This window comes from Pelophylax lessonae, assembly GCF_965119305.1.
Source record: "Pelophylax lessonae genome assembly, chromosome: 9".
In the NCBI taxonomy this organism is placed as follows: domain Eukaryota; kingdom Metazoa; phylum Chordata; class Amphibia; order Anura; family Ranidae; genus Pelophylax; species Pelophylax lessonae.
In genome coordinates, this window is record NC_138776.1 from 147,438,545 (window position 1) to 147,463,133 (window position 24,589).

General features: G+C 41.2%; 1 protein-coding gene across 2 annotated transcripts in view; it reads left to right on the forward strand.

Annotated features, from left to right (window-relative positions):
* Positions 1–24,589, forward strand: part of ADAMTS14 (ADAM metallopeptidase with thrombospondin type 1 motif 14) — a 250,961-nt gene that overhangs the window by 131,213 nt on the left and 95,159 nt on the right. For both annotated transcript variants that reach the window (XM_082269283.1, XM_082269284.1), the window contains exon 7: positions 15,986–16,091. In XM_082269283.1, coding sequence (XP_082125409.1) covers positions 15,986–16,091 — 106 coding nt within the window. The remainder of the gene's footprint in view (positions 1–15,985; positions 16,092–24,589) is intronic.

Consider the following 24,589-nt stretch of genomic DNA (forward strand, 5'->3'; position numbering starts at 1 on the left):
TTCAAAAAACAGTTACATTCCCGGCATGCCGGGAATACTAACTGTCATGTTTGCTTGAGCTCTCAATCAAGCTGTCAAACCATCAAATGGCTGGTGTTATAACTGATCACATGTGTAACATCATGGCAGTTGCAAATCAAACAGAAGCTAAGTTTGTTTTGCTTTAACAATACAAAAAGGCAAAGGAGACACAAGCGCACAGCCGACCTTGCGTAATACTGTTTTATTAGAAGACAGATGCACTCACATAATCGTGAATGGTTCAGGGCATGTACATTAGCTCATCTCCTTGATGGCCCCTTCAAGGTTTACACGGAGCTCGATCACTGCTCCTATTTTGCCTGATGGTGAAATCCCAGGATCTTCTTGCCGAGACTCCGGTGTAGTCAGCCAAGTGCGCCTGCGCCCGGACTCGCCTGCACAGTCACCACTGCGCATGTGAGCCACAGCCAAGTCGGAAGACCAACAGTAATGGGGAGAGAAGGACAGAGCAATGGCGCACACCCACACCTGTTTAACTGTTTCCCAAAACAGTTACATTCAAAGCATGATGTGAATAATAACTGTAACAGTTGCTTTTAATCTCAATCGAACTATCAAGCCTTCAAATGGCTGGTGTTATAACTGATCACGTGCAGTACCATGGCAACTAAAGATCAAACAGCGGCTAAGATAACAGCTGCCATTGCTGTAAAGAATAGGAGGGTTTAGTTGTGCTTTAAGTGTGGTCAGACAAAGCAGCAAAACTGAAATTCCTAACGCTGGACCCTTAGAGTAATAAAACTGGAGAGACATAAATGTGACAAAAGTTCTTCTCAGTGACAATTTATTGTTGGAAGCATTTCCCCAATTCACAGTGATGGTTTGCTTAAACTTTGACCTGCAAACTACTGTAATTCTGTATTCCGCATTCCATAAATGACATGCTGGCCCATAGGTCATGGTTTATTCTTGCTACTGGAAGAGATATCACTTGCAGAGCTGCCTTAGGTTTCAATTCTACTGACTGGCTCTCAGTTTTACAAGACTGTGTTTTAGATTTATACAAAATCTGTAATTTTAGTGAGGCAAAATGTGTTTTCAAATTTAAAAAAAATGTTATCTAGAATATTTTTGTTTATCAGTTACCACAAATTGATTTTATGGTCAAAAATAGTCCTAAAGTTTGGCAGTTGATGCTTCAAACATTTCAAACATTTGCAATAGGAATCATACTCTTTCATATATCTCCTTCCGACTTGCCCATAGACATTAGGTGAATGTTTTCCAATCCTGTTGAAGTTGCATGATGATGACTGATGACAGTAAGGATTTCAAACGGTATAACAGGCCTCACCTGACACCCTAAGCCTGTCTTTCTCAGAAGAGGAATTGACCATGTGCAGTGTTGGGTGTTTGAGAATGATTGAGCATTTCTTCCTTAAAGTGTATATATAGCCAAAGATTAGAGAAAGGTCAGAACACTTGACAAGATTTTACCACTGTTATGTCCCCAATGGTTACATTCACATTCTATTTGTCCTGGTTACCACTGTCAGTGTGTTGGAATGGAAAGTAAATTAAATGGAAAGAGGGTAAATCTTCAAATTAGGACTTTTGACTGTTTGAGTGACAACTGTCTAACAGGGGAATGGGACCGCAAGCTGCAATTTCTTAACTTCTATTATAAATTGACAACTCAGACAGCTTGTTTTGGATACATTTTTGTCCACGGCCTTTATTTATTGGTTTTAAAATTATTAACTTGTTAATACCATACAACCATTTATCTCTTCAATTTTTCAGGACAATAAATAATAAACTCATAACATGCAACCCAGCTTTGAAGCTCGGGTTATCTTTAACCATGCTTAACTGTCCAACAAGTCAGGAGGACCTTGACCTCCTGACTACACCACCCAGCCCGCGGCCAATTCAATTGCTGTCTGGAAACCTAAATTTAATATATCCAATCCTATCTCGGATAGATGGATTCCATCCCTCCGATATAATCCTGGAATTCCTCCCTCCAAATCTATATGTCTATATGATAAACCGTAACCTAAGCTCAAAGATTTTTCTAATCTATGATTTATTATTTTCCTCATCTTATCAAATACTTTACCTACTCTATCTTGTAACCATATGAGCCGAGGGATGATCTCTGAGAAAATCACAACCGTGCTGGGAGATAGACCCTTTGCTTTTCGGATAACAAAACGCATTTTAAATAACAAATTAACAGTTTTTTCTCTCCCAATGTCATTTCCTCCAAGCTGAATTAAAATGTCTGGCAATGGCCATCCATAGCATAATCTACCCAGTTCAGCTGTTAATTCATCCCAGATCATCCCTCCAAACCAAAAAATTTCACATAGGCTTGGGTCCAAATCCAGGTTAACACCATAATTCCTTTTCTCTGCACTTTTATGCGCCCAAAAGATAAAAGAGTGACTGATGATCCAAATAAATAGTTTCTTACCTAGGAGCAAAAGATACAGCATTAGGTCTAATATATCTTAAATAAACGTCCAATTTCCATCTACCAACTTTCTTTATTCTTTCAGTACCCAACCCTGATTGGGCTGCTGCCGTCGCTGCCCCGATTCTAAAGGAGTGACATGAGATACCAGAGTCTTTCAACCCTAAGCTAGCTAGACATTTTTTTAATACTCTATTAAATTTAAACTTTGTGAGGGGTGCCTTGTTGCTATGAATGAATAGCTGGCTGTTTCCTTTTGGTCTTAAATGCATATAATTGCTCAACAACCTTACTGGGCAGATTGTCCTAGTGGGGCATTGGCGCAGTGATATCCACGTTCCCTGACCTATCTGGTCTGTTTTAGATTTGCGTAAAATATTTTTATTCCTTCTCCTTCTGAAATTATATCCTCTAATAAAATTCCCCCTGTTTTTTTTTTTTGACGTGAGAAATAGTGAGAAAGCCGCTTGAAACAAGCTGGCCTCAAATTCAGAAAAACATACGCTCCGGGTGCTTTCACAGATTCCTTCCAAGGTTTTTATTGAGAATGGACCTCTCTTATCTAAAATAAATTTTTTCTTTTTATAACTTTTTAAAACTTGTTGAACTGAAAATAACGTAAACAGTGACTCTAAACCTTGTAATTTTAGAAAATATGATATCACATATAATATTTTATTCAAATGAGACCATGAATAGTTTTCTTTCAATAAGTAGTTAATAAAGACCAGCACTAATCTCTCAGACAATGCCGTCCTTTTATTTTTGGTCTCATTTAGAAATGACAACCACAATAACCACGCAGCTCTATAACTTTTCCATGTAGATTTAGCCAATGAATTTTGGATATATTGCTGAATCAAACTAAGTCCTATAGATGCTCGGGACAATCCATACCCACTCTGTTCGCTTCCGGTACCAGCTCGAAAAACTTGGTCATCTGAAAACGTGAAAGAGCATCAGCAACAATGTTTAATTTACCTGGTATGTATTTGGCTTTAACCCAAATGTTATATAACAAACATTTAGACACTAAGTGCCGTTTCACACTAGGTTGCTCCGACTTAGGGGGCGACCTGTGAAGTCGCGTGCAACGCGACTTCGGCGCGACTTGCACGGACTTTATAAAATGAATGTCAATGCAAGTCGCCTCCAGGTCACCCCGCAGTAGTACAGGACCTTTTTTCTAAGTCGGAGCGACTTGTGTCGCTCCTATTAGAACCGGTCCTGTACTACTCAATGACCGCGACGGTGCACAACTTGCCAGGCTGACCAAGTCACCTGACAAGTCGTATTAGTGTGAACCAGCACTAAATATCTGATTAATCTTCTAACCGGGGGGGATCTTGAAGTTAAGCAGTTTATCGCAAAAAGTACCCCTTTGTTGTCTGTGCTTAACAACAGGCGTTTATTTTGAAAAATGTTTCCCCATATTTCTAATGCTACTATTATCGGGAATAGTTCTAACAAAACAATATTTGTTAACAGACCTTTCTCTCTCCATTTTAATGGCCATTTTTTTGCACACCAATCGTGCTTCCATATGGCTGAAAACCCCGATTAATCCTGCTGCGTCCCTGAATAGGCAAAATTGTGAATCTGTTATGAACTCCTCCTGAATTATAGCTCTGCCGTTGAATGTTTGTAAAAACTGTGTCCATATAAGCATATCCTCGCGAATGTCCTGCGTTAATCTGATATGTGAATATGGACTGGTCAAACCAGCAATGCTTAAATACATCCTTCTGGAATATATTCTCCCCACAGGTAAGACCCTTGTGGCAAAAGCCAAGTATCCTAGAAATTTTTGCATTTCTCTTACTAATATTTTCTTTTTCCAGATTAACATTAAGATTAGATTAGAGATCCTAACTAATTTGTCATTAGGCAGTTTAAACTCCATATTGATAAAATCTATAGAAATACCTAAAAATTCTAGTTGTTCTGTTGGATAGACCGTCTTTTCCCCCGCTAGTGGGATTTTGAATTGTTTACAAATACCTTTAAAGGTTTCCAATAATATTAGACAATCGCTGGAATTGGCTGGACCTAAAAACAGGAAATCATCCAAATAATGCAATGTATATTTGAACCGTTTCTGTTCTTAAAACCCACTCCAAAAAAGTTGAGAAAGCTTCAAAATAGTGACAGGACAGGGAACACCCCATTGGGAGGAATTTATCAAAATAATACTTATTTTTGAACATAAAACCCAGGGAATTAAAGCAACTCGGGTGGATCGGCAATAGCTGAAACGCTGACAAAATGTCTGCTTTACTCATCAATGCACCCTTGCCCAATTCTCTCAATAGACATATAGCCTTTTCAAAAGAGGCATATTCCACAGAGCAGTCCTCTGCATTTATTTGGTCATTAAGAGAACTTCCAACTGGAAAGGACAGGTGGTGGATGAGTCTGAATTTATTTGGCTCTTTTTTTGGCAAGATACCTAATGGGGAAATTCTAAAGTTTTGATATGGTGGGTTAATGAAAGGGCCCGCTATCCTACCAGCTTCCCTTTCCTTATTCATTTATTCTTCTACTATGTTTGGTAGCCTATCAACTGATTTTAGATTCTTTACTCTGACACATCCTTTCCCTTCATACTTCGGCAACTTAAAACCTTTATCAAATCCTTCATAAAGCATGCTGGCCATCCGCTGGTCTGGTTATTTGTGAAACCACGGTTGCATTTCTTGCAGACTCTAATTTTTCCCTTTAAGAAATGGCTCCTTTCCCCTGATTGGGTACCTGAGGCCATTTTTTAAAAATATTTGGAAACACTATGAGAACCTGTGCAAAACGCGCATTCATGGCTGTAACGATAGTTATGTAGCCATTTGCAATGTGAGTCGTTAAATGCAAAACAAAAGTCCTTTTTATATCCGGCTACTGGCACAGTCAGACTATTCAAAGGCCTTGGCATCTGTGGCCTTTGCGGAATCAGCAAGTTCAGCCATAGCCCCACATCCTTACAACCCCACTGGAGATCCTTATGTACTGATAACTTTTGTCTAAAGGACTCATCATATGAAAACCATCCGAAGCCACCAACATTTTTATATGCCTCAATGATTATCTCCACATGATGGAATAGCCCAGTGCTTTTATAAGGATGCTTTTCACGTAAGATGCTGGAAAATATGCAAAAAGCCTGCAGCCAATTATTAAATGACTTGGCTACAGGTCTTCTTCTGTCATCTTCACCTTTTTCTTGTTTTAAGAATTCCTTACTTGATGGGAGGAGAGACAGTATGTCTACAAAATCCTCTTCCACATTTTTCCTTTATACTCATATTCAAGTGAAAACCTAAAGGAGATGGCAAGCAAGGTATGCTTTCCTTCAGTACAACCTCCGGGATACCACATGCCCTCTCCCTAAGATTCACTCTAAAACCTGTATTTTTTTTTATAGTCAATGCTTCACTTTCTTGATCTAGCCAAACTGTAGCTGAGCTATTTTTCTCTGGTTTTATATCTGTTTTTCTATTTAATAATGTTGGAGCATCAGCTATTTGTGCTAGAGACTGATTCTCTTCCACTCCTCCGGCAGCTGTCACTGAGACCCTCAGGGGATCTCCCTCCGGCAGCTCCAGTGTCTGTATTCTTCTGATGCCAAGGTAACTCCTCTGCCTCCTTGGGTCTTCTATTCCCTGACGTCTTGTCTTTTCCCCTGCTGCTCTTGCTCTTCTCCGCCAGAGGGCTGAACCTCCGCCTTGGTGTCCTCCTCCTCTTCGCTGGTTCTTCCCCCACGCAGGCTCCACCCGTGAAGTCTTCTCCCGTTCTTAGGCTGTCATTCTCCGGCGCCACTTCTCCGTCTGTACCGGCTCTCCTCCTCCCGCTGGACCTAGGCCTTCGGCCACCTCTTCTCCTGACTCAGCCGCTGACTCCATCTATCAGGCTTTCCGGCTTCTTCTCCGACGCGGTCTGTCACATCCGGTCTTCCACAGCTTCCACTTCAGCTGGTAGTTCTAGGCACCGCTGCAGCCACTTCTCTCCCCCCATCGGCCTCCGCCTTCTCAAGGAGCTGTCAGCAGAATCTTCATGTCGCCTGAAGGAAGCCTGCGGACAAATCTGTATTATAGCTCTTTTGCAGAGCTCCAATGCGGCTTTCCCTCTGAGGCGACAGGCGACGCGTTCTCCTTTTTATAACCTGCCCTCCCTTTCTAGAATTTTCTATTACCTAACCAATCCGGATCAAGCTCCCCTCACAACTGTTTCCCGCTTATTGCGGATAGGGGGAGCCTTGAAACCTGATACTGCTGCTGCCATCCCATGCGGAAAAGGGGGTCCTAGAACCCCCTTTCCCCTTTTCCTATACATTCCCCTGATTTTGAAAAATTTTCTCCCACTCCTGTTTCATCTCCAGGGCAAGAAGTAATGATAAATATCCTCGAAGGGACACACATAATGACAATAAACAGGCAGGGGTTTTTATGCCTCCTACTCTATCCAACACAACAAAATGAGCTTTAAACACACTTTGAAATCAAAGTACTGTATTGCCAGGCCCATTTTTGTTAATCTCTAATGAGGAATGGATATTTGAGGGTGATATTTCGAAATTTAATTTTCGTTAAACATATAAGCACTACTTTATAGCAATTGTACATCGTGTAAATTGGCTGTCCATTCTAGTTGAAATAATCAAAATTTGCTGAACAAACTCTAAAAGCTCTACAGCAAAATTAAAGAACTTTGTTGTTAGCAAAACCGGATTCCTCACCTCTATGCCCTTATAAAATTATAATTTGTAAAATTGTGATCAGCTGAACCACTAACAAAATTCAAACTGTGTGCCACCAGGCTTAGCCAATTACTTGCCACATACATTTTACACAAAATCAATGGTAGATAAAGTGGTGGTGGCAGATAAAATCAGTAAAGGCCACAAAATAAATTTCTGGGTCCTACAATTCAACTTTCAGACTGTACAAACACTTGGTTGCTGTGTGCTGATAGATACATAGTTACACACATGCATACATACAGATTAGGATTCAATTTTATTATACTCTAAACTGTCTTATGGTTCATAATATTATGCTGCTGGGATCAATCAACAAACACCTTCTTTATTCTATTACAAAACAGGAGGAAATGGGAGAGATGCCCGCTGTGAGATAATGCTTGGATATTACTTACAGGAGCATGGTTAGGACATTATGAAGGATGCCACCATGACAGTGTAAGAGGGTCTAAGCAAATGCTCAATTTAAATCTAATATATGTGGTCTAATTCCCAGAGGATCCTTGTGCAACTGTAAAAAGAAATACTGGATACAAGGATTACACACAAGGACATTTCTTACACAGATTTCTTGTAGATGAGTATGGGTGTGTCGTGCACTTCCAAAACAGTTTTGTAATGCAGTGATTGCCATATAGACATTTTATACCATTTTATGTATGAGCTGTTTCCAACAAAGTATGTATGTACATTGTAAAGTCAAATGCACATGTTTTTAAAAATATTCTGCCTTGAAAGTGAAGGTTATTTTTTTAGATTGATAGTGTTAGCAGCTTGAGTAGTCCACTTTATGTGTCATTTATTTTTTATTTTTTCTACACATTTGCTCTGCATACTCTGGCAGATTGTGGTTTTATTTTAAATCTCACTTCTCTCAAATCCATTTTTGCCTCTGTCATTAGACCACTTCTTCTCGCCAAAACAAACTGTAAAAAAGTACCCTTGTTCTAGAAAGGCATTTGGCTGACCTGCAGAGTCTATGTGGGTAGCAAAATTATAGGGACACTTTCAGGGTAGGAAGGGTTAGAAGGTTTATTTTACTACAAGCTAGTGTAAACTTGACTTCTGTTTGAAAATGCTTTATTCAGACTGGTTATTGAAAATTAAAAACCTCTTTTAAAAGTAGATGTTAAGTAGGGTCTTGGCTTATTTGGAGCCCTGAATCTGTTATTTTACTATAATCATCAGTAATTAGGCTTTTGTGACTGGTTATTGGTCATAATGTAAAAAAAAACACATTTGTAGTCCAGGAAAAGTCAATAATATGTAGTTGATAATTCAATGTAAACATATTAGATCTGGGTGGAGTGATGAGAAGGGAACTTTGCTTTTAAAATGCATACTTAACCCTGGACCCCACTTCCAAGTTTTAATGCTGAGTAGTCACCCTGGAATGTCTTTCACTGTAATTCCACTGCTGGGACTGCTAGACTGGTAATTCATTATGCCATACTCTATAGTTATTTAACTTGACTGAGCATTGCTGGTAACTGTCTTGTAAAATTAGTGGGTAAAAGGAAGGGATAACAGCACTCGTGTAGGATGAAAGTACTGTCATATGTGTTTGTCATACTCCTTAAAACCTTCTCATGATATTTTCAGCAACAGAAGAATAACTGGAGTCAGCTTGGATGTACAGCGAACATAAATATAATACTGTATTTATTCATGCTTGCTGAAAGACCAGATCATATATTTGACCAGACTTAAAGTGAAACTAAAGTTAAAGTAAAATATGCTGACATTAGGCTTTTTTGACAGAAGAGGCTCTATGAGTTGGCTTACTAAAGGCAGATAGACTGTTCATTTTGCAAGAAAATTTTCCCTTAGCTTAGTGAATGCAGTAAAACTTTACTGTGCAAAGGGTATCCAATTACGTGCAAAGAAAATCAAAACAGTATTTTTGCTTGCACATGATTGGATGTTGGAAGTCATCAGAGTTTCACCTCATTCATTAACCACTTGCCGACCACCCCACGCAGATTTACTGGGGCAGAGCGGCCTGGCTGCGCATAATCACATAGAGCTATATGATTATGTGCACGCGGTCTCCCGCTATGATTAGACACAGCGGGAGCCAGACCGTGGGAGGAGCGGGCTTGATTGCCGCCATCCTCCCGCAATCTTTGGGGAAACTGATAGAGAGCCACATGCCTATATAAACAAATCAGGCGGCTCTCATGTCAGACAGGCACAGTGAGATTGTGTGTTTCAGCCAGGCTGAAACCCCGATCTCTGTGTGCCTTTCAGAGAGCCCCCCCCCCAACACATCACCCCAGTAGTAACCCCTCCCCTGTCAGCGTCATTTATACAGTAATAGTGCATATTATTTAGCACTGATTACTGTATTAATGTCACTGGTCCCCAAAAAGTGTCAAAAAAGACAGTTAGGGGTCCAATCTGTCCGCCGCAATATCGCAGTCCTGCTAAAAATCGCTGATTGCCGATATTACTAATAAAATAAATAAATAAAAAGTCCAAAAATCTATCCCATAGTTTGTAAACGCTCTAATTTTTGTGCAAACCAATTAAAATACGCTTTTTGGGATTTTTGTATCCAAAAATACATGGCAGAATACAAATTGGCCTAAACTGATAAAAAAAATGAGATTTTTTAAGTTTTTTTATTAGGAATGTTTTATAGCAGAAAGTAAAAGATATTGTGGTTTTTTGTTTTTCAAAATTGTCGCTCTTTTTATATTTATAGAGCAAAATCTAAAAACCTCAGAGGTGATCAAATACCTTCAAAAGAAAGTTTTATTTGTGGGAAAAATAGGACATCAATTGTATTTGGGTACAGCGTCGCACAACCGTGCAATTGTTAAAGTAACGCAGTGCCGAATTGCAAAAATGGCCTGGTTATTAAGGGGGTAAAACCTTCCGGAGCTGAAGTGATTAAACTAAAGGAAAATTCCCTTGCAGAGTAAAAATTCCCTTGCAACGTGAACAGCCTATTTATTTGTAAATCAACCTCTGTATGTCTGTATGTCTCTTTCAGTACTTCTCCCACTGTCACATGTGCAGCTCAGTGTATATTGTTGGCATGATTTCATGCTGAGATGAAGTAATATCGTCCCAGCTCAGTCAATCAACATGGCCGAAGACTCCGAACCTGGAAGAAAACCAAGTGAACATAGAAGCTCAGACAATAGAGCAACTAGGGGAACATGGGCATCACAGTGCTAGAGGGGGGCAATTTGCAAAAAAGGTGGGACATAATATGCAAATTTGCTGTGCATATTTGCAAATTATGGCAATACTTATTAGGTCTTCAAAACATTGTGTGTGGTTTAGTTCCACTTTCATCTGTCCATAAACTTGAGATAGCGGTTATTCATGTATAATCCAACTTATGTTATGTAATTAACAAAGCTGTCATTGAACTTTTCCAACCTCACCGATTTAGGTGAAATTGCAGAGCAGTGGCGGCTGGTGCTTTGGGGGCGCAGGGGCGCTGCCCCCCTATCCATGCATCCGGCCCCCTAATCTGCATGCCGGATGCTTGAAGTTCAGTGGAGTTTTGTATGGTGTGGTCCGGTCAGTCTGCTGCCCCCCCCCCCCCCCCGGCCCATGGAGCACCAGCCGCCACTGTTCAGGAGGCTGAAGACAGATCATGAGGTGGGAACTAAGCTATAAAGATGTCAAACTTGTCTGATCAATTGTTTTCCCCATTGGACAGCTGGTGAGTTGTAGCCCTCCCATAAACATGGAGCATTGTCTGAATTAGCTATAGCCAGATCTGTTATCTCATTTCTATAAGTGTCCTAAGAGTATGGGAGAATACATGTAAGCTGGATTTAATTGATAGTTTCCCACAAATAATAAGTACAATTCATACTGTGACTTGGCGGGCAAAGACCTTTTATATTGTGCTTTATGTTGTGCTTTCATTTGCATTTGAACTAATAAATTAGAATAGATACACGGGCTTAAAATCATAAACAAAACCTTTTGTTTATTCAGGTAATTCACTTTTTGGATTCAGCTAGTTACAACCCCAGCTGTAAATCAGACTCAACCACAATTAGCAACTTACTTTTGTCACTTGGCCAAGAGGTTTGTTATGTGACATATTAGTGTATTCTTGGCATGTAAGACTAAGATGATGTAACTGGTGAGGAAGCTTATGATGTACTGGAAACTGGCCAACTATGTTACCAGTGGAGAATGTTATATTACTGCACTTCTCTCTATTTGGTGTAATGTGCACAGCTGCAGAGTTAAGTGTCTTCTGTTCTAGGTTACTCAACTGTTAAGCATGTCTCCTATGTTAATGTTTTTAATCCACAGATATTTCAGTGGAAAATCAATGCAAGTACCAGTTGACTTGCTCAATTTACCCTTTTGTGAAAATATATCAATACAAGTAATATCAATTAGTTGGCTGTATTTTAAGGCAGAATATTCTCCTGTGAATGTGCCTCAAACACAGGGTGTGATGTACCCTCTTGGCTGCATAACATTTGTAATTCTGATCAGCTAGTCTTGTGATCCATACACCCCCCACCAGAAAGCAAACTCAAGCCTTCATTAACCCCTTCCCGTTGAGCGTAGGTACAATATATATGTGGTCTTGTGGAAACGGATTTAAATCCTGTTGGGCCTCATTAATAAGTACCTGTGTTTGTGCTTGGAGCGCACTGCACAGTGCACTCCCAGCATAGAGACTGGGCTTTCTCCGAGAGCTCTGGGTCCCATACTAGCGATCAGGTACCTGGAGGCTTGGTTCCTGATCAGCTCTGATTGTCTATCACAATGATTAGTCCCCGTTCAGCCTGCCCCTGTGTTTTTTCTCCTGTTGAATAGAGAAAAAGATACATTGGGGTTTATTTACTAAAGGCAAATACACTGTACACTTTGCAAAGTCCAATTGCTCCAGAGCTTAGTAAATGAGGGAGAGTCCTGCTGACGTGCATCATCCAATCATTCTTTGTATGTGATTGGCCATTCTTTGCAAAGTGCAGCTTTACCTCATTTACTAAGATCTTGAGCAACTGCACTTGCAGAATGCACAGTGTATTTACCTAAATTAAATCACCCCCTTGTATCTTTTTCTCTTTGCTAAAGTAAAGTTTTAACAAAGAAATTTGTATAAAAAAGAAATAGTTTATGGTTTGATTTTGGTCAGGGTTAGGGTCAAGGTTTTGGGTCAAAGATCATGGTCAGGGTCTGTGTATATTAAGAAGGATTTAAACATTTTTTTTTTTAAGTATCAGTGTCAGTGTCAATACCTGTGTTTTAGGTAGGATAAAAAAAGCAAAATGTGGACTATTGTTTCTGGGTTCCACTGTGGGTACAAACAACAAATAACATAAACATATGTGGTATGTCTGCGATTGTCAGGAGCAGGAGAATGTATTTGGGAACTTCTTTGGTGATAATTATGGTAATAACAAGCAATATACAGCTTCATTTTGAACAATGATTATTTTTTAAATATTTTGTGCCAGCTTTCCTTTGATAATAAAAAAACATCATGAAGGGGTTAAACTGTTTTGTCAATAACCTTATCTAAGCCAACTAATTGGACAAAAGGTGCTCTCTCCTTCTGTATGCATGCTCTTTGACAGGACTGTATACTGTAGCAGATGGCAGAAGGGTAAACTTAAAAGAAAATTTCAGGAATACAAAAAAAAAGACATTTAGCCCTGGTCCAAGCTGCAGCTGTCCCTTGCCGCCTCTGCTCAGAGTGGAGGACGAGAACCAAGTGATCAATGGTGTTTGATCGCTCAGTTCTCTGGGTAAAGAGCAGTGGCTGTACATCCTTGGCTCCTCTACTCTGCCCCTCCAGCACTCACTGGATTTCGGGGGGGGGGGGCTCAGGCTCTCAGTGGATCGATTTGAGAATTAAGGGCACGGGGCAGAACCATTTTGGCCGAACAGAAGCTACTTTCAATCAGCTGCAACCACTGGTTGAATAATCTGACAGCCAGCACACATTATAATTTCTTAGCCTGGATAAGGAGAAGGAGTGGGACAGAATGAAATAAATTGAAACATGTATGGCTATCCGTACAGAGAAATCATACAGTGTATGGCCAGCTTTAGAGTTAAGACCAATTCAGGTACTGAATAAATTGTATGTAAAGAATGTGTTATCGAATACATAACTGCAATGATTTTTTTTTAAATCTGCCTTACAATGTGCTTTAAAGCATGACCTAAGTTTGATGGCCAGCAAGGAATGAAAGGTTTTATGCCAGGAGTATTTTGTTATTACTTCATACAAGACTTTCAAAGAACTGCTTAAGGAACAAAAGACAGACATAATAAGCTGTGTGCAAATAGCGACATGTCTAAAAAACAATTCTCTTTAAAGCATGAACTTCCTACTAGGAATTCTATTCCCTATACTTCTATTCCCAAAAATAAGTGTGTAAATTTGTGAGACAAAATGACACACAAAGTATGTTTTCTAGTCACTTACATTTTTTTGAAGATGGTAAATGAGCTGATTAAAGGAAAATTCTTGTAATTATTGTACAAGGCAGGAATTTTGATTTAATTCAATTTACAATTTAACATAGACAGGATAGGTATATACTGCAGATATTGTAAACAAGACTGTACCTGAGAACTTAAAGTGAACATTATTATGCTAAGACATTTCTGAATGCTTGGCAATAGTGATATGTCCATTAGTTTAGAGCATCACAAGTTCCACTTTTTAAGTGAATAGTTTAATATTGGTAATTCTTACATATATTTTTGTAGGTGTACACACACATGCTATTTGCTTTCATTTATAGTGTATCTCTACCCAAAGTATTTTTTGGTTAACGGAGTACACTAGGATTTGCTTATGCTCTGGATCCTTATTGAAGGCAACGACTGAGATGGGGAGAGCTAAACTGATGGCACTGCTGTGAGCTGAAATTCCTAGTTTTCTCTTTAGACAAATTCTGGGGAGAAATTTCGTTGTAGTAGCTGGAGACACCCACAGTAAAGGGTACCAGCCCCTTAGTGATTTCCCTAGTCTAAATGTGCTTTAGAGAATGGACTTAGATGGTTCAGTTCACAGTAGTAAAGGTTAGGGGAAATCTCTTCTTTAGGGTAATTGAAAATGGGGAATTAAAACTTACCAAATGCTACTCAAAACTATAAAGAAATCTTGAGAAAAAGTTAATTTTCTAGAGAATAAAATTAAGGGGTCTTCTGTACAGGACAGTGGTTATGTGTAATATGACCCCATGACTGTTTACTGTAAGTTAATGCATGCCATTATGTTAACTTTATGACATAATTAGGAAGGGACTTCACTGTGGTTTTACTGTGTTGCCCCGTTGACTACATCTCAAACCACATAAATAAGTATTTTTTTGTTTGTGGGGAAATACTAATCTTAAGGTTTCTGCTCGCAAATTAGGTCTTTGAGATTCTGGAATCTTCAGGATCTGGTTTAAAGCGGAGTTCCGGCCTCGGGGGTCAATTTGAGCTAAAAATACCCCCGGGACAGTCAGGGTTAGTACATTCCATAATGGATAGCCTCTGAACTGTCCCGGGTCGCACTTACCTGTAAGAAAAAATACTTACCTTGAAAATTTCTTCTCCAGCGCTGCCATCTCAGGTGTGGGCAGCTGAAGCCGCAGCGTCCCTCTTCGTGTCCTCTTCCGTGACGTTGGAGTCCCACAATGCACTGCACCGGTCCCGCTTGTCACTTCCGGTGCAGGCGCGGCATCCCTGCACAGCTTCTGGGCATGCCCAGAAGCTGTTTAGCAGTAAATGCCGTGCCTGCACCGGAAGTGACGAGCGGGACCGGTGCAGGCACATTGATTCCTGGGAGCGATGACGTTCAGCTCCCAGGAATCATTGCAAACCGGAAGTGACGGCGCGGGCCGCAGCCACAGATGGAGGAAGTGGAAGGAAGGTGAGTATATTTTCTTCTATAATAAGGTAAGTAAACAAAAAAAAAATCGCCAGTATTCATTTCCTTTTCAGGTTGCCCTCAGGAAGCGGATGGCCCAAAATCGATTTTATCAATTTTGAGGCCGGAACTCCGCTTTAAGGTAATCTGTGAGCAGAAACTATGAGTTTGAACTGTTACATTATGTCTATCTTATACTGACCTGAGTATCATAGTGGATGAGGGACAGTGTAATGCCTTCCCAGAACCTGGTCTCCCTAGGCTTCATCCTATTTTCATGCATTTAGGACTAGATGCATATAAGTTTCTTTTAGGACTAGATGCATGTAAGTGTTATTTGTCACCTTTCATTCACATTATTGCCTTTTAAAATGTGAGAAAGACAGCTCTATTAGGAACAGCTCTAAACGCAAAGTATTAGGAAAACCATTGGAGCGAAAAGCATTTTTTTTTTTTTTGACATTTTTTTTTTAATTTTGAACAATGTCTTGTAATTGTATTTCTTCTATATGGCTTCTGTATTAACTGAAAACGTCTTTGGTCTATCAGAGATAACCTTAGCCAGTAAAAATGCAGGCTTGTGCAGAATGTCATCATACTGGTTATTATGGTAAAGGGGGTACTAACTTTTGTTGAATTGCCTTAAGAAGCCTACCTTTAAAGACAAGTATCTCTTTTGGCCTTACTGTAGGGATGTTTTTTTTTTTTTTTGCTTTTAAAGAGAAAATATGAAATAGCAAAGCGAAGATGCTTCAGCTGCATTTCTTTGCATTCACATACTGCTTCAATTAGATCTTGTTACAGTAAATTTAGTGAATGTAAAAGCACTGGTAAAGAATACCATATCAATCTACAACACATACTAAAAAAAAAAAAATGGCTAACTGTTGTCCTTCTTTTTTTCTGGCAGGTTATGCTCCTGTAACAGGAATGTGCCACCCCCTACGTAGTTGTACTCTAAATCATGAGGATGGTTTTTCTTCTGCATTTGTGGTTGCCCATGAAACAGGTCATGTGTAAGTATTTTAGTATTTTTTATTTCTTGTGTGTTTAACAAATGTAAGTTGAAAGTGGGCACAGATATAATACCAATACAATCAGCAACAATCTTTAATAAAACATCAATTTGAGATGGTCAACTTCTGGGGCACTGCTCACCACTGACGTAAAAATGAATTACCAATTAAGCCAAGCATTTGTGTTCATGTGCATGCTAGGGGACCAATGTTCCAGAAATGCTAGAGGATTGTCTGATCATGTATGCAGGTTTGAGCATCCCCTCCTATGTCTGAGTGCTTTTAGACATTAAAGCACTATACACAGTGACAAAATTGGGTAAGATTTAAAAAAAGGTTAACTGATTGGCAGCCACTTACAAATGACTGAAGTTATCTGTTGTATCCGCACATCTGGAGATCAAAGATCTTATGATGACTTCATATGAACTGCATTACTCTGGCCACCTGGAGCCTATGATGAGGTATATATATTTGGAATGGGATTGTTTAAAGTTTTGTAATCATTTTTAATTCCAAGGTTTTTTTTTTTTTTTTATAAGTTTCTGCTAACTTTGCTTCTTTGTTGTATATACTATGATTCAGAATTTACTCACACTTAACCACATGAGACTTTAAAATTGAACAAACAGTCATGCTGATTGACAGCATCTGCTTGCTCCACAAAAGAAGGTATTACTAGGGTAGGTCACCATTGAAGTATTTTAAAAAAATAATCATCTAATGTTTATAAGCAGAATGTTGGGGTTCTCATGCTTCAGTCACTAAAGTTGCTGAGGCCAAACAAAAATGTGATTAGAAGTGGTGTTCAAACCCTTAAACTCAGTGGTAGGAGAATAAACTGTTGGCATCTTCTAAATAGCAGAGATTTGTTCATTAGGAGAATAAGGAAGGGTAAGAAAGGTGAAGTTAGTATAGAGTATGTTTGTTGCAGTGCATTGCCATTCATTCTTAATGGAACTTCAATGCAGATATACATAGAACTAAAGGCACCTGTGCTATAACATACCCTAGCTTACAGATGTGAATGCTCTATGAATTGCTTTGTGCCATATTGCTAAAAATATTGAAGATATGGTTCATCATTAGCAAGGGTGCCAAGGAGAAATTTCTCTTCATAACCACCCTGTACATGTTTAAATGTTTGCTGTGAATGCAATCTCACTTTACTTCACTACACAGCCTTTGTGATGCAATAACTAGCTTATCAAGCTATATTCAACACAGCGATGAAATGTACAGAACCCTACTGGAATGTTTTGGGTGTTCTCATAGATAACAACAAAATAAAGTCTTCTGATTGCTTCAAATACTATTGTTTGTCTTTGTGGAGAGCAGGAATGGTGCAGATCAGTACGTTTCCATGATGACCTATTAACCTTGTGATTGCTTTTCTCACCCAGGGTTCTATAGATTCCTAGGGTTCCTCTGTAAGGTGTAAGGGGTTTCTTAACCAGCCGCAGCCACACCCACCAGTGTTAGGTGCAGAATTTTCCACTGTCCTCCAATATAAGCGGTCACTTCTGCACTGACCACACATGCAAGGGGAAACTATAATGACTAACAATGTAAGGGACTTTTCATAGATCTCCAGTATAGGGGGGCCCTTTTACCATAGAACACTAATGTAAGGGGCTATTTTTCCACTGACCACAAATGTATATATAACAATACATAATGCATGTAAAAAATTGACAGAGTTTCTAACCCTTCCACACTCTACACAAAACTAAAATACTTTTTGAATGGAGGTATACCTTAAAGTAGAACTATAGACAAAGTAAGTGAGGTTTAAAACCTTTCAGATTTTTTTTTTGCCATCTGCGTCCCATTGGGGAGATTTCCCTTCACTTCCTGTCCCATAGCCAAACAGGAAGTGAGAGGAAATCCCTGCAAATTAAGAGAATTCCTTAGGGACCCCCAGGTCACCAGTACTAGTTTCCCCATCGTAAGATTTCCCCAGTATTACTTTTCTGTGGACAACCCAAAATGTGGGATTTTCTTAAACTTTCACCTTCAATGATAATGATAAACAGGACAAATACAGAGGGCGAAACTCCATAACGGGGCACAGACAGCAATACAAACTGACAGGTGTTCTAATCCCTCTCCTCGCTATGCAAAACTAAAAAAATGTTTTGCCTTTAGTTATACTTGGAGTTCAAATTTAGCAGTCCGCAGTGACAACTGTAAATGACCTTGTTTTCCCGTACTTCATCTACATTTATAAGCCGGTTTGCAAAATTTACTATATACAGTTTGCTCAGTATGAATACTTGAGACTTCCAAAATACATAAAATTTTGTATGAAAAGGAAATGGTCCAAACTTACTCAAATAAAGCTCTTGGTAAAACCAGCAATGTTTTAATAGCTAGATGTACAATTCTCTGCACTGTACAAGCGAAAGGATGGTAAGCTCTATAGTCACCAAATTCAGGAGTACTTTGCCGTAAACAATAATGATTGTCTAGGCATAAAACATTGCAGCCATCAACCTCATACTATGGATGTAGAAGTGTTCTCAATCAATAGCATAACCAGTATATTTATTGGCCAGATCTAAAAAATACATGTTCTATTATTTGCTTTTTACCCCGTACTTTTGTAGGCCACTTTACAGAGTTTGTTACACACAGTCTGTTCCCTGTTTAGTTATCTAAGACTTCTATAAAACAAACATATGAAAAAGAAAAAAATGTGCATGCTAGAAGTCAGATGTCTAAGAAAAATACGGCCAGCTGTTCATGGAACAAGTAATGCTTTACTTCAGTTTACAGTTCCTGGGTAAGGCACAAGTGAAAAACATCATTAACCCTATGGTAACTGGTCTAGCCTTCAATTTAGTGAGTGTTTTAGTTCATGACTGCACAAATGGTGAGTAATTGATAAAAGAAGGCTACAGTTAATAAATACACGTAAATAGACTTCACAGGTGGGATGGAGTCAAGTTTCTGTAGGTATGAAGTGCAGGTAGCTAGAGATGCCTGCACATACCTGCTGTAGCCTCCCAGTCATGGCTGAATGGCAGCCATGACAGGAAAATTTGGGAGGCTGCTGCAAGATTCTGCACTTTAAACTGTTGAAAAGCTGCTGGAGAAGACTACAACACTACTGCCCATAGACAGAACTTGTGATTACAGTATAAGATATGAGAATAGTTGCTGCATGTTTTTGTCAGTATAAACTGAGTGCTAACATCCCAGTCAACAACTACTTCTCATACAATCTCATCTTCTTTTGGAGTTCTGTAAACTTTGTGTTTGGTAGTGACTTTGTGATAGTTTATAATATCATCATATCAGTTTCACAGTATTTGAGTACAATCACATTTTGTTCCTCAATGCCTTGGAGGTATTGGTGTCTAACATCAATGTGCTTGGTTCTGCCATTGATTATTTTATTATTTGCAAGTTTTACAAATTCTTGATTGTCATCATATAAATCCTTTGGTTGAGACACTGGTTTTCCAAGATATTCAAGTAGCTGCTGCAACCAAATGACTTCTTGTCAAGCATAAGCTGTTGATGTTTCCAGCTTCTGTAAAACATAATACCACTAAAGCCTCGTACACACGCAACGATTGTTGGCCGTGAATTTTCGGCCAACGTCTGATCGGCCGATTGTCGGCTTGTTAGTATGATGCTTCCGACAACCGACTGCGACTTTTCGGCCGAACAAAATCTGGTGTGCATGCTATAAAATTTTTGTAGGCCGATTGTTCTTCAGTCAGTACAGATTTCGGCAGACAAAAATGTGATGAGCAAGACTGGGCATGCTCAGAGAAGAAATAACACACGAAAAGTAAACCAGACCATGACATCACTTCTGAAGTTGGTTTTTGTTGGCCGATAAAATTTGTGTGCAGTCTAGAGCACATTTCAACCAACACAACACCACTGGACAAAAGACGGCAGATCGGTCGGCCAACAATCGTTGCGTGTGTACGAGGCTTTAGACTTGTTTTTTTCTGCTGAACCAGGATATTGGACTGTTGCCTAATTAGAAGTACTTGTATAACTGGGAGTACTGGGATCCAGTGGCGTACCAAGGGGGGGGGGCGGGGGGCGGCCCGCCCCGGGTGCCACGCACTGGGGGGTGTCAGCCGGTGTCCTGCCCGGCGTGTTCCGTATCGCTGTGAAGGCAGCTCCTTCAGTCAGCGCTGCGGGGGGGGGCGGAACGGCGGCGGGAATAAGGGGCGGAGCCACGGCGGGAATAGGGGGCGGAGCCGCGGCGGGAGAAGGGGGCGGAGCCGCGATGGGAGAAGGGGCGGGGCCTCGGTTGGAAGAAGGGGCGGAGTCTCAGCCTCAGCAGGAAGAAGGTGAGTGCTGAAGTGTGTGTGCTGAATAGGAGGGGGATGGGGCAGCTGCATATGAGGAATTCATCTTTCCCTAGCTCCCTGTCCCCTTCAGTGCTCTCCACCCCCCTGGTTTTCTCTGCCCGCCCCCCAATTGTTACCTGTCCTCCCCACAGTGCTCTCCACCCCCCTGGTTTTCCCTGCCCACCCCCCAAGTGCTCCCTGTCCCCCCCCAGTGCTCTCCACCCACCTGGTTTTCCCTGCCCACCCCTCAAGTGCTACCTGCCCCCCCCCCGTGCTCTCCACCCCCTGGTTTTCCCTGCCCCCCCAAGTACTACCTGCCCCCCCCCCAGTGCTCTCCACCCCCTGGTTTTCCCTGCCCACCCCCCAAGTGCTACCTGCCCCCCCCCCCCCCCCAGTGCTCTCCAGCCACCTGGTTTTCCCTGCCCACCCCTCAAGTGCTACCTGCCCCCCCCAGTGCTCTCCACCCCCTGGTTTTCCCTGCCCACCCCCCAAGTGCTACCTGCCCCCCCCCCAGTGCTCTCCACCCACCTGGTTTTCCCTGCCCACCCCCCAAGTACTACCTGCCCCCCCCAGTGCTCTCCACCCCCTGGTTTTCCATGCCCACCCCCCAAGTGCTACCTGCCCCCCCAGTGCTCTTCACCCCCTGGTTTTCCCTGCCCACCCCCCAAGTGCTACCTGTCCCCCCCCAGTGCTCTCCACCCCCTGGTTTTCCCTGCCCACCCCCCAAGTGCTACCTGTCCCCCCCCCCCAGTGCTCTCCACCCCCCTGGTTTTCCCTGCCCACCCCCCAAGTGCTCTCCACCCCCCTGGTTTTCCCTGCCCACCCCCCAAGTGCTCCCTGTCCCCCCAGTGCTCTCCACCTCCCTGGTTTTCCCTGCCCGCCCCCAAGTGCTCCCTGTCCCCCCCCAGTGCTCTCCACCCCCTGCGCCTTCCAACCAACCCTGCAATGCTTTCCAAACCCCCTCTTAATTCTCTCCAGCCCCCCCCCCCCACCGTGCCCTTCAGCTCCTCCAGTGCTCTCTGCTTCGCCTGTACTCTCCGGCCCCCCTAGTGCTCTTCTATCTTCTATCATGTCCTCAGTCTCTGACCAACTTCTGTATCATGTCTGCAGTCTCTGACCATCTACTGTATCATGTCTGCAGTCTCTGACCATCTCCTGTATCATGTCCTCAGTCTCTGACCATCTCCTGTATCATGTCTGCAGTCTGACCATCTCCTGTATCATGTCCTCAGTCTCTGACCATCTCCTGTATCATGTCTGCAGTCTCTGACCATCTCCTGTATCATGTCTGCAGTCTCTGAGCATCTTTTGTATCATGTCCTCAGTCTCTGACCATCTCCTGTATCATGTCCTCAGTTTCTGACCATCTCCTGTATCATGTCCTCAGTCTCTGACCATCTCCTGTATCATGTCTGCAGTCTGACCATCTCCTGTATCATGTCTGCAGTCTCTGACCATCTCCTGTATCATGACTGCAGTCTCTGACCATTTCCTGTATCATGTCTGCAGTCTCTGAGCATCTTCTGTATCATGTCCTCAGTCTCTGACCATCTCCTGTATCATGTCCTCAGTCTCTGACCATCTCCTGTATCATGTCCTCAGTCTCTGACCATCTCCTGTATCATGTCCTCAGTCTCTGACCATCTCCTGTATCATGTCTGCAGTCTCTGACCATATACTGTATCATGTCTGCAGTCTCTGACTGAGCATCTCCTGTATCATGTCTTCAGTCTCTGACCATCTCTTGTATCATGTCCGCAGTCTCTGACCATCTCTTGTATCATGTCTGTAGTCTCTGACCGTCTCTTGTATCATGTCCTCAGTCTCTGACCATCTCCTGTATCATGTCCTCAGTCTCTGACCATCTACTGTATCATGACTGTAGTCTCTGACCATCTACTGTATCATGACTGCAGTCTCTGAGCATCTCCTGTATCATGTCTACAGTCTCTGACCATCTCCTGTATCATGTCTGCAGACTCTATCTATTTATGCTGAAGGTAGAACTGTGCAGGGGAGGCAGAGAGTGCAAAAGGAGGAACTGTGATTAGAGAGACGGGGGAGGGGGCAGACGGCAAGGGGCACTGTGATGGGGGGCTGTGAAATTTGTGCAATAAATATTCTTGAAAACATTACAAATTTCTGTGGGTGTTTTTACATTTTAAAGTTGGGGGGGGGGGGGGTGCCAGATATAGGATCCGCCCCGGGCCAAATGCTCTAGGTACGCCACTGCTGGGATCACCTGCCCAATCTGAATTCACATATGTTTTTTTAGTTTAAGGTCACCATTTCTAGATAATCTCAGGTTCTTCAGACTACTTTAGGTACTTCATGATTATTTTAATTACCTTTCAGTCTCTGTACCAGGGTTTACATACACATCGCCATAGTAGTGACATGATAGCTCCTACATCTGGATGTGTAATGTTTGCAATGTACACAAGTGCCTCGCTGCTTGTCTGTGCTGTCTATTGTTGGGTAGAAGATCTTCTTCTCCTTTCAACTTTAGGTCATTTGTTTTCTTTTGCCTTGCATTCTAGCTTGAAGCTGGTTGAAAGAAGCAATCTCTTCATTTGAAGCTTTAATCTACATTTGCTTCCAATGAACAGATAGCTTTTGCATTTCTTCCCATTATGCTGGCTCAGGCTGTGGTGCTGTACAAACTATATATGACAGTCCTCCAGCTGGCATGCCTCTCGCAGATTATCTTAGGTTGCAGACGATTTAGCTTCTAAATTTTCAGTATATAAATCATTCACACCAATTCCAATTTCAGTGATGTTTTGTTTCTTTTCCTGCAGTACGGGTGGTGCTTTTCTCAGGCTAGTTCAGACAGTGCTGACTATGTCACTTTATGAGGTTTTTGACACAAAGGTGTTTCATAATTGCACTTCTGATTGTTACCTTGTCTTGTCCGTGTCTGGATGGAGAATTTTGTAACACTTTTGAGTCTCATTGTGGCCTATGAATATACCTTCCTTAGCACAAGGTTCCCCTTTTATACACTTTTTGTAGGAACCTGTATGTAATATATGCTGTGCTTCCGAAATGCTTTGATATATTTTATGTCAGACCTCCCTCTATTCTATAGCTCATATAGAGATTTCTCCCTTGCTTTTCCAGGCTAGCAGGCTTGAAAAGTAGGGTGTAATAATTGCCTCTCCCCAGTATATTAGTGGCATATCAACATCAAAAAGCATGCTTCTGCCACTTCCACATAAAGTGCAGTTCATTCTCTCTGCGACACCATTTTGTGGTTCCAGATTGTATAGTACATTAGTCTGGGACATAATTCCCTTGCAATTTTTTTATTGAAAAGAAGATGATCACAAAGTACCCCAACAAGGACAAATATATACAGTAAACATAGGGGTTTGTTTGTATTAATTGAGCACATCACACGTGCGAGTCAATATACAAAAACGAAAACCAAGGTACATAGTGAGAAAAATTCCATGGAGTAAAATCAGTAGGTGATACAAGTAGAAACAAAGAGACCAAAACATTCACTGTGGGTATAGTTGTGAGTGAATACTACATTGTGATTGCACAATAAAGAAAAAAAGGGGGGACAGAGAGAATAGAAAACCAGAAGTCAGGAAAAGATGGTAAATGCATTGAAAAGAAAAAAAAAATAGAAAGAGAAGGTAAAGAGAAAAATAAAGAGATCACAGGGGGTATAACATGTCACTAATGTCAGATATACAGAAAATGGCAGCGAGTTTCTTAATAATCAAAATACTCAGCTTGCATTCGATGTCTATAACTTAGATGTATGCTTAATGTCTTAGCTATATTATTAGGTTGTTCCTTTTCTCAGCCTCTGCTCACTCGGCCCTCCTAACCCCTCTCCCTTTCTACCTCCCTACCTTTCCCCCCCCCCCCTCACTTTTTCCCTTGCTCGTTGCTCCTAATATTCTAGGTCTAATCCCACTCCCCACATCGTGGGGGGCGCAACTTTTCTGACAAACTGCTACTAGAAGGGGATGCCCTAGTGCATCCTTATAAATATCCCCCCCCCCCACCTAAACAATCACCTCCCCCCCCATGATCCTCTTTCTACTGTTATTACATACTTATTTCATAATGCTTTACGGAACGTCAGGGACACCTGATGGTTTGTTACGTTATTGTTTTTGAAATTTTTTTGAGTTTCTGTAAATGCATGATGTCTTGTGC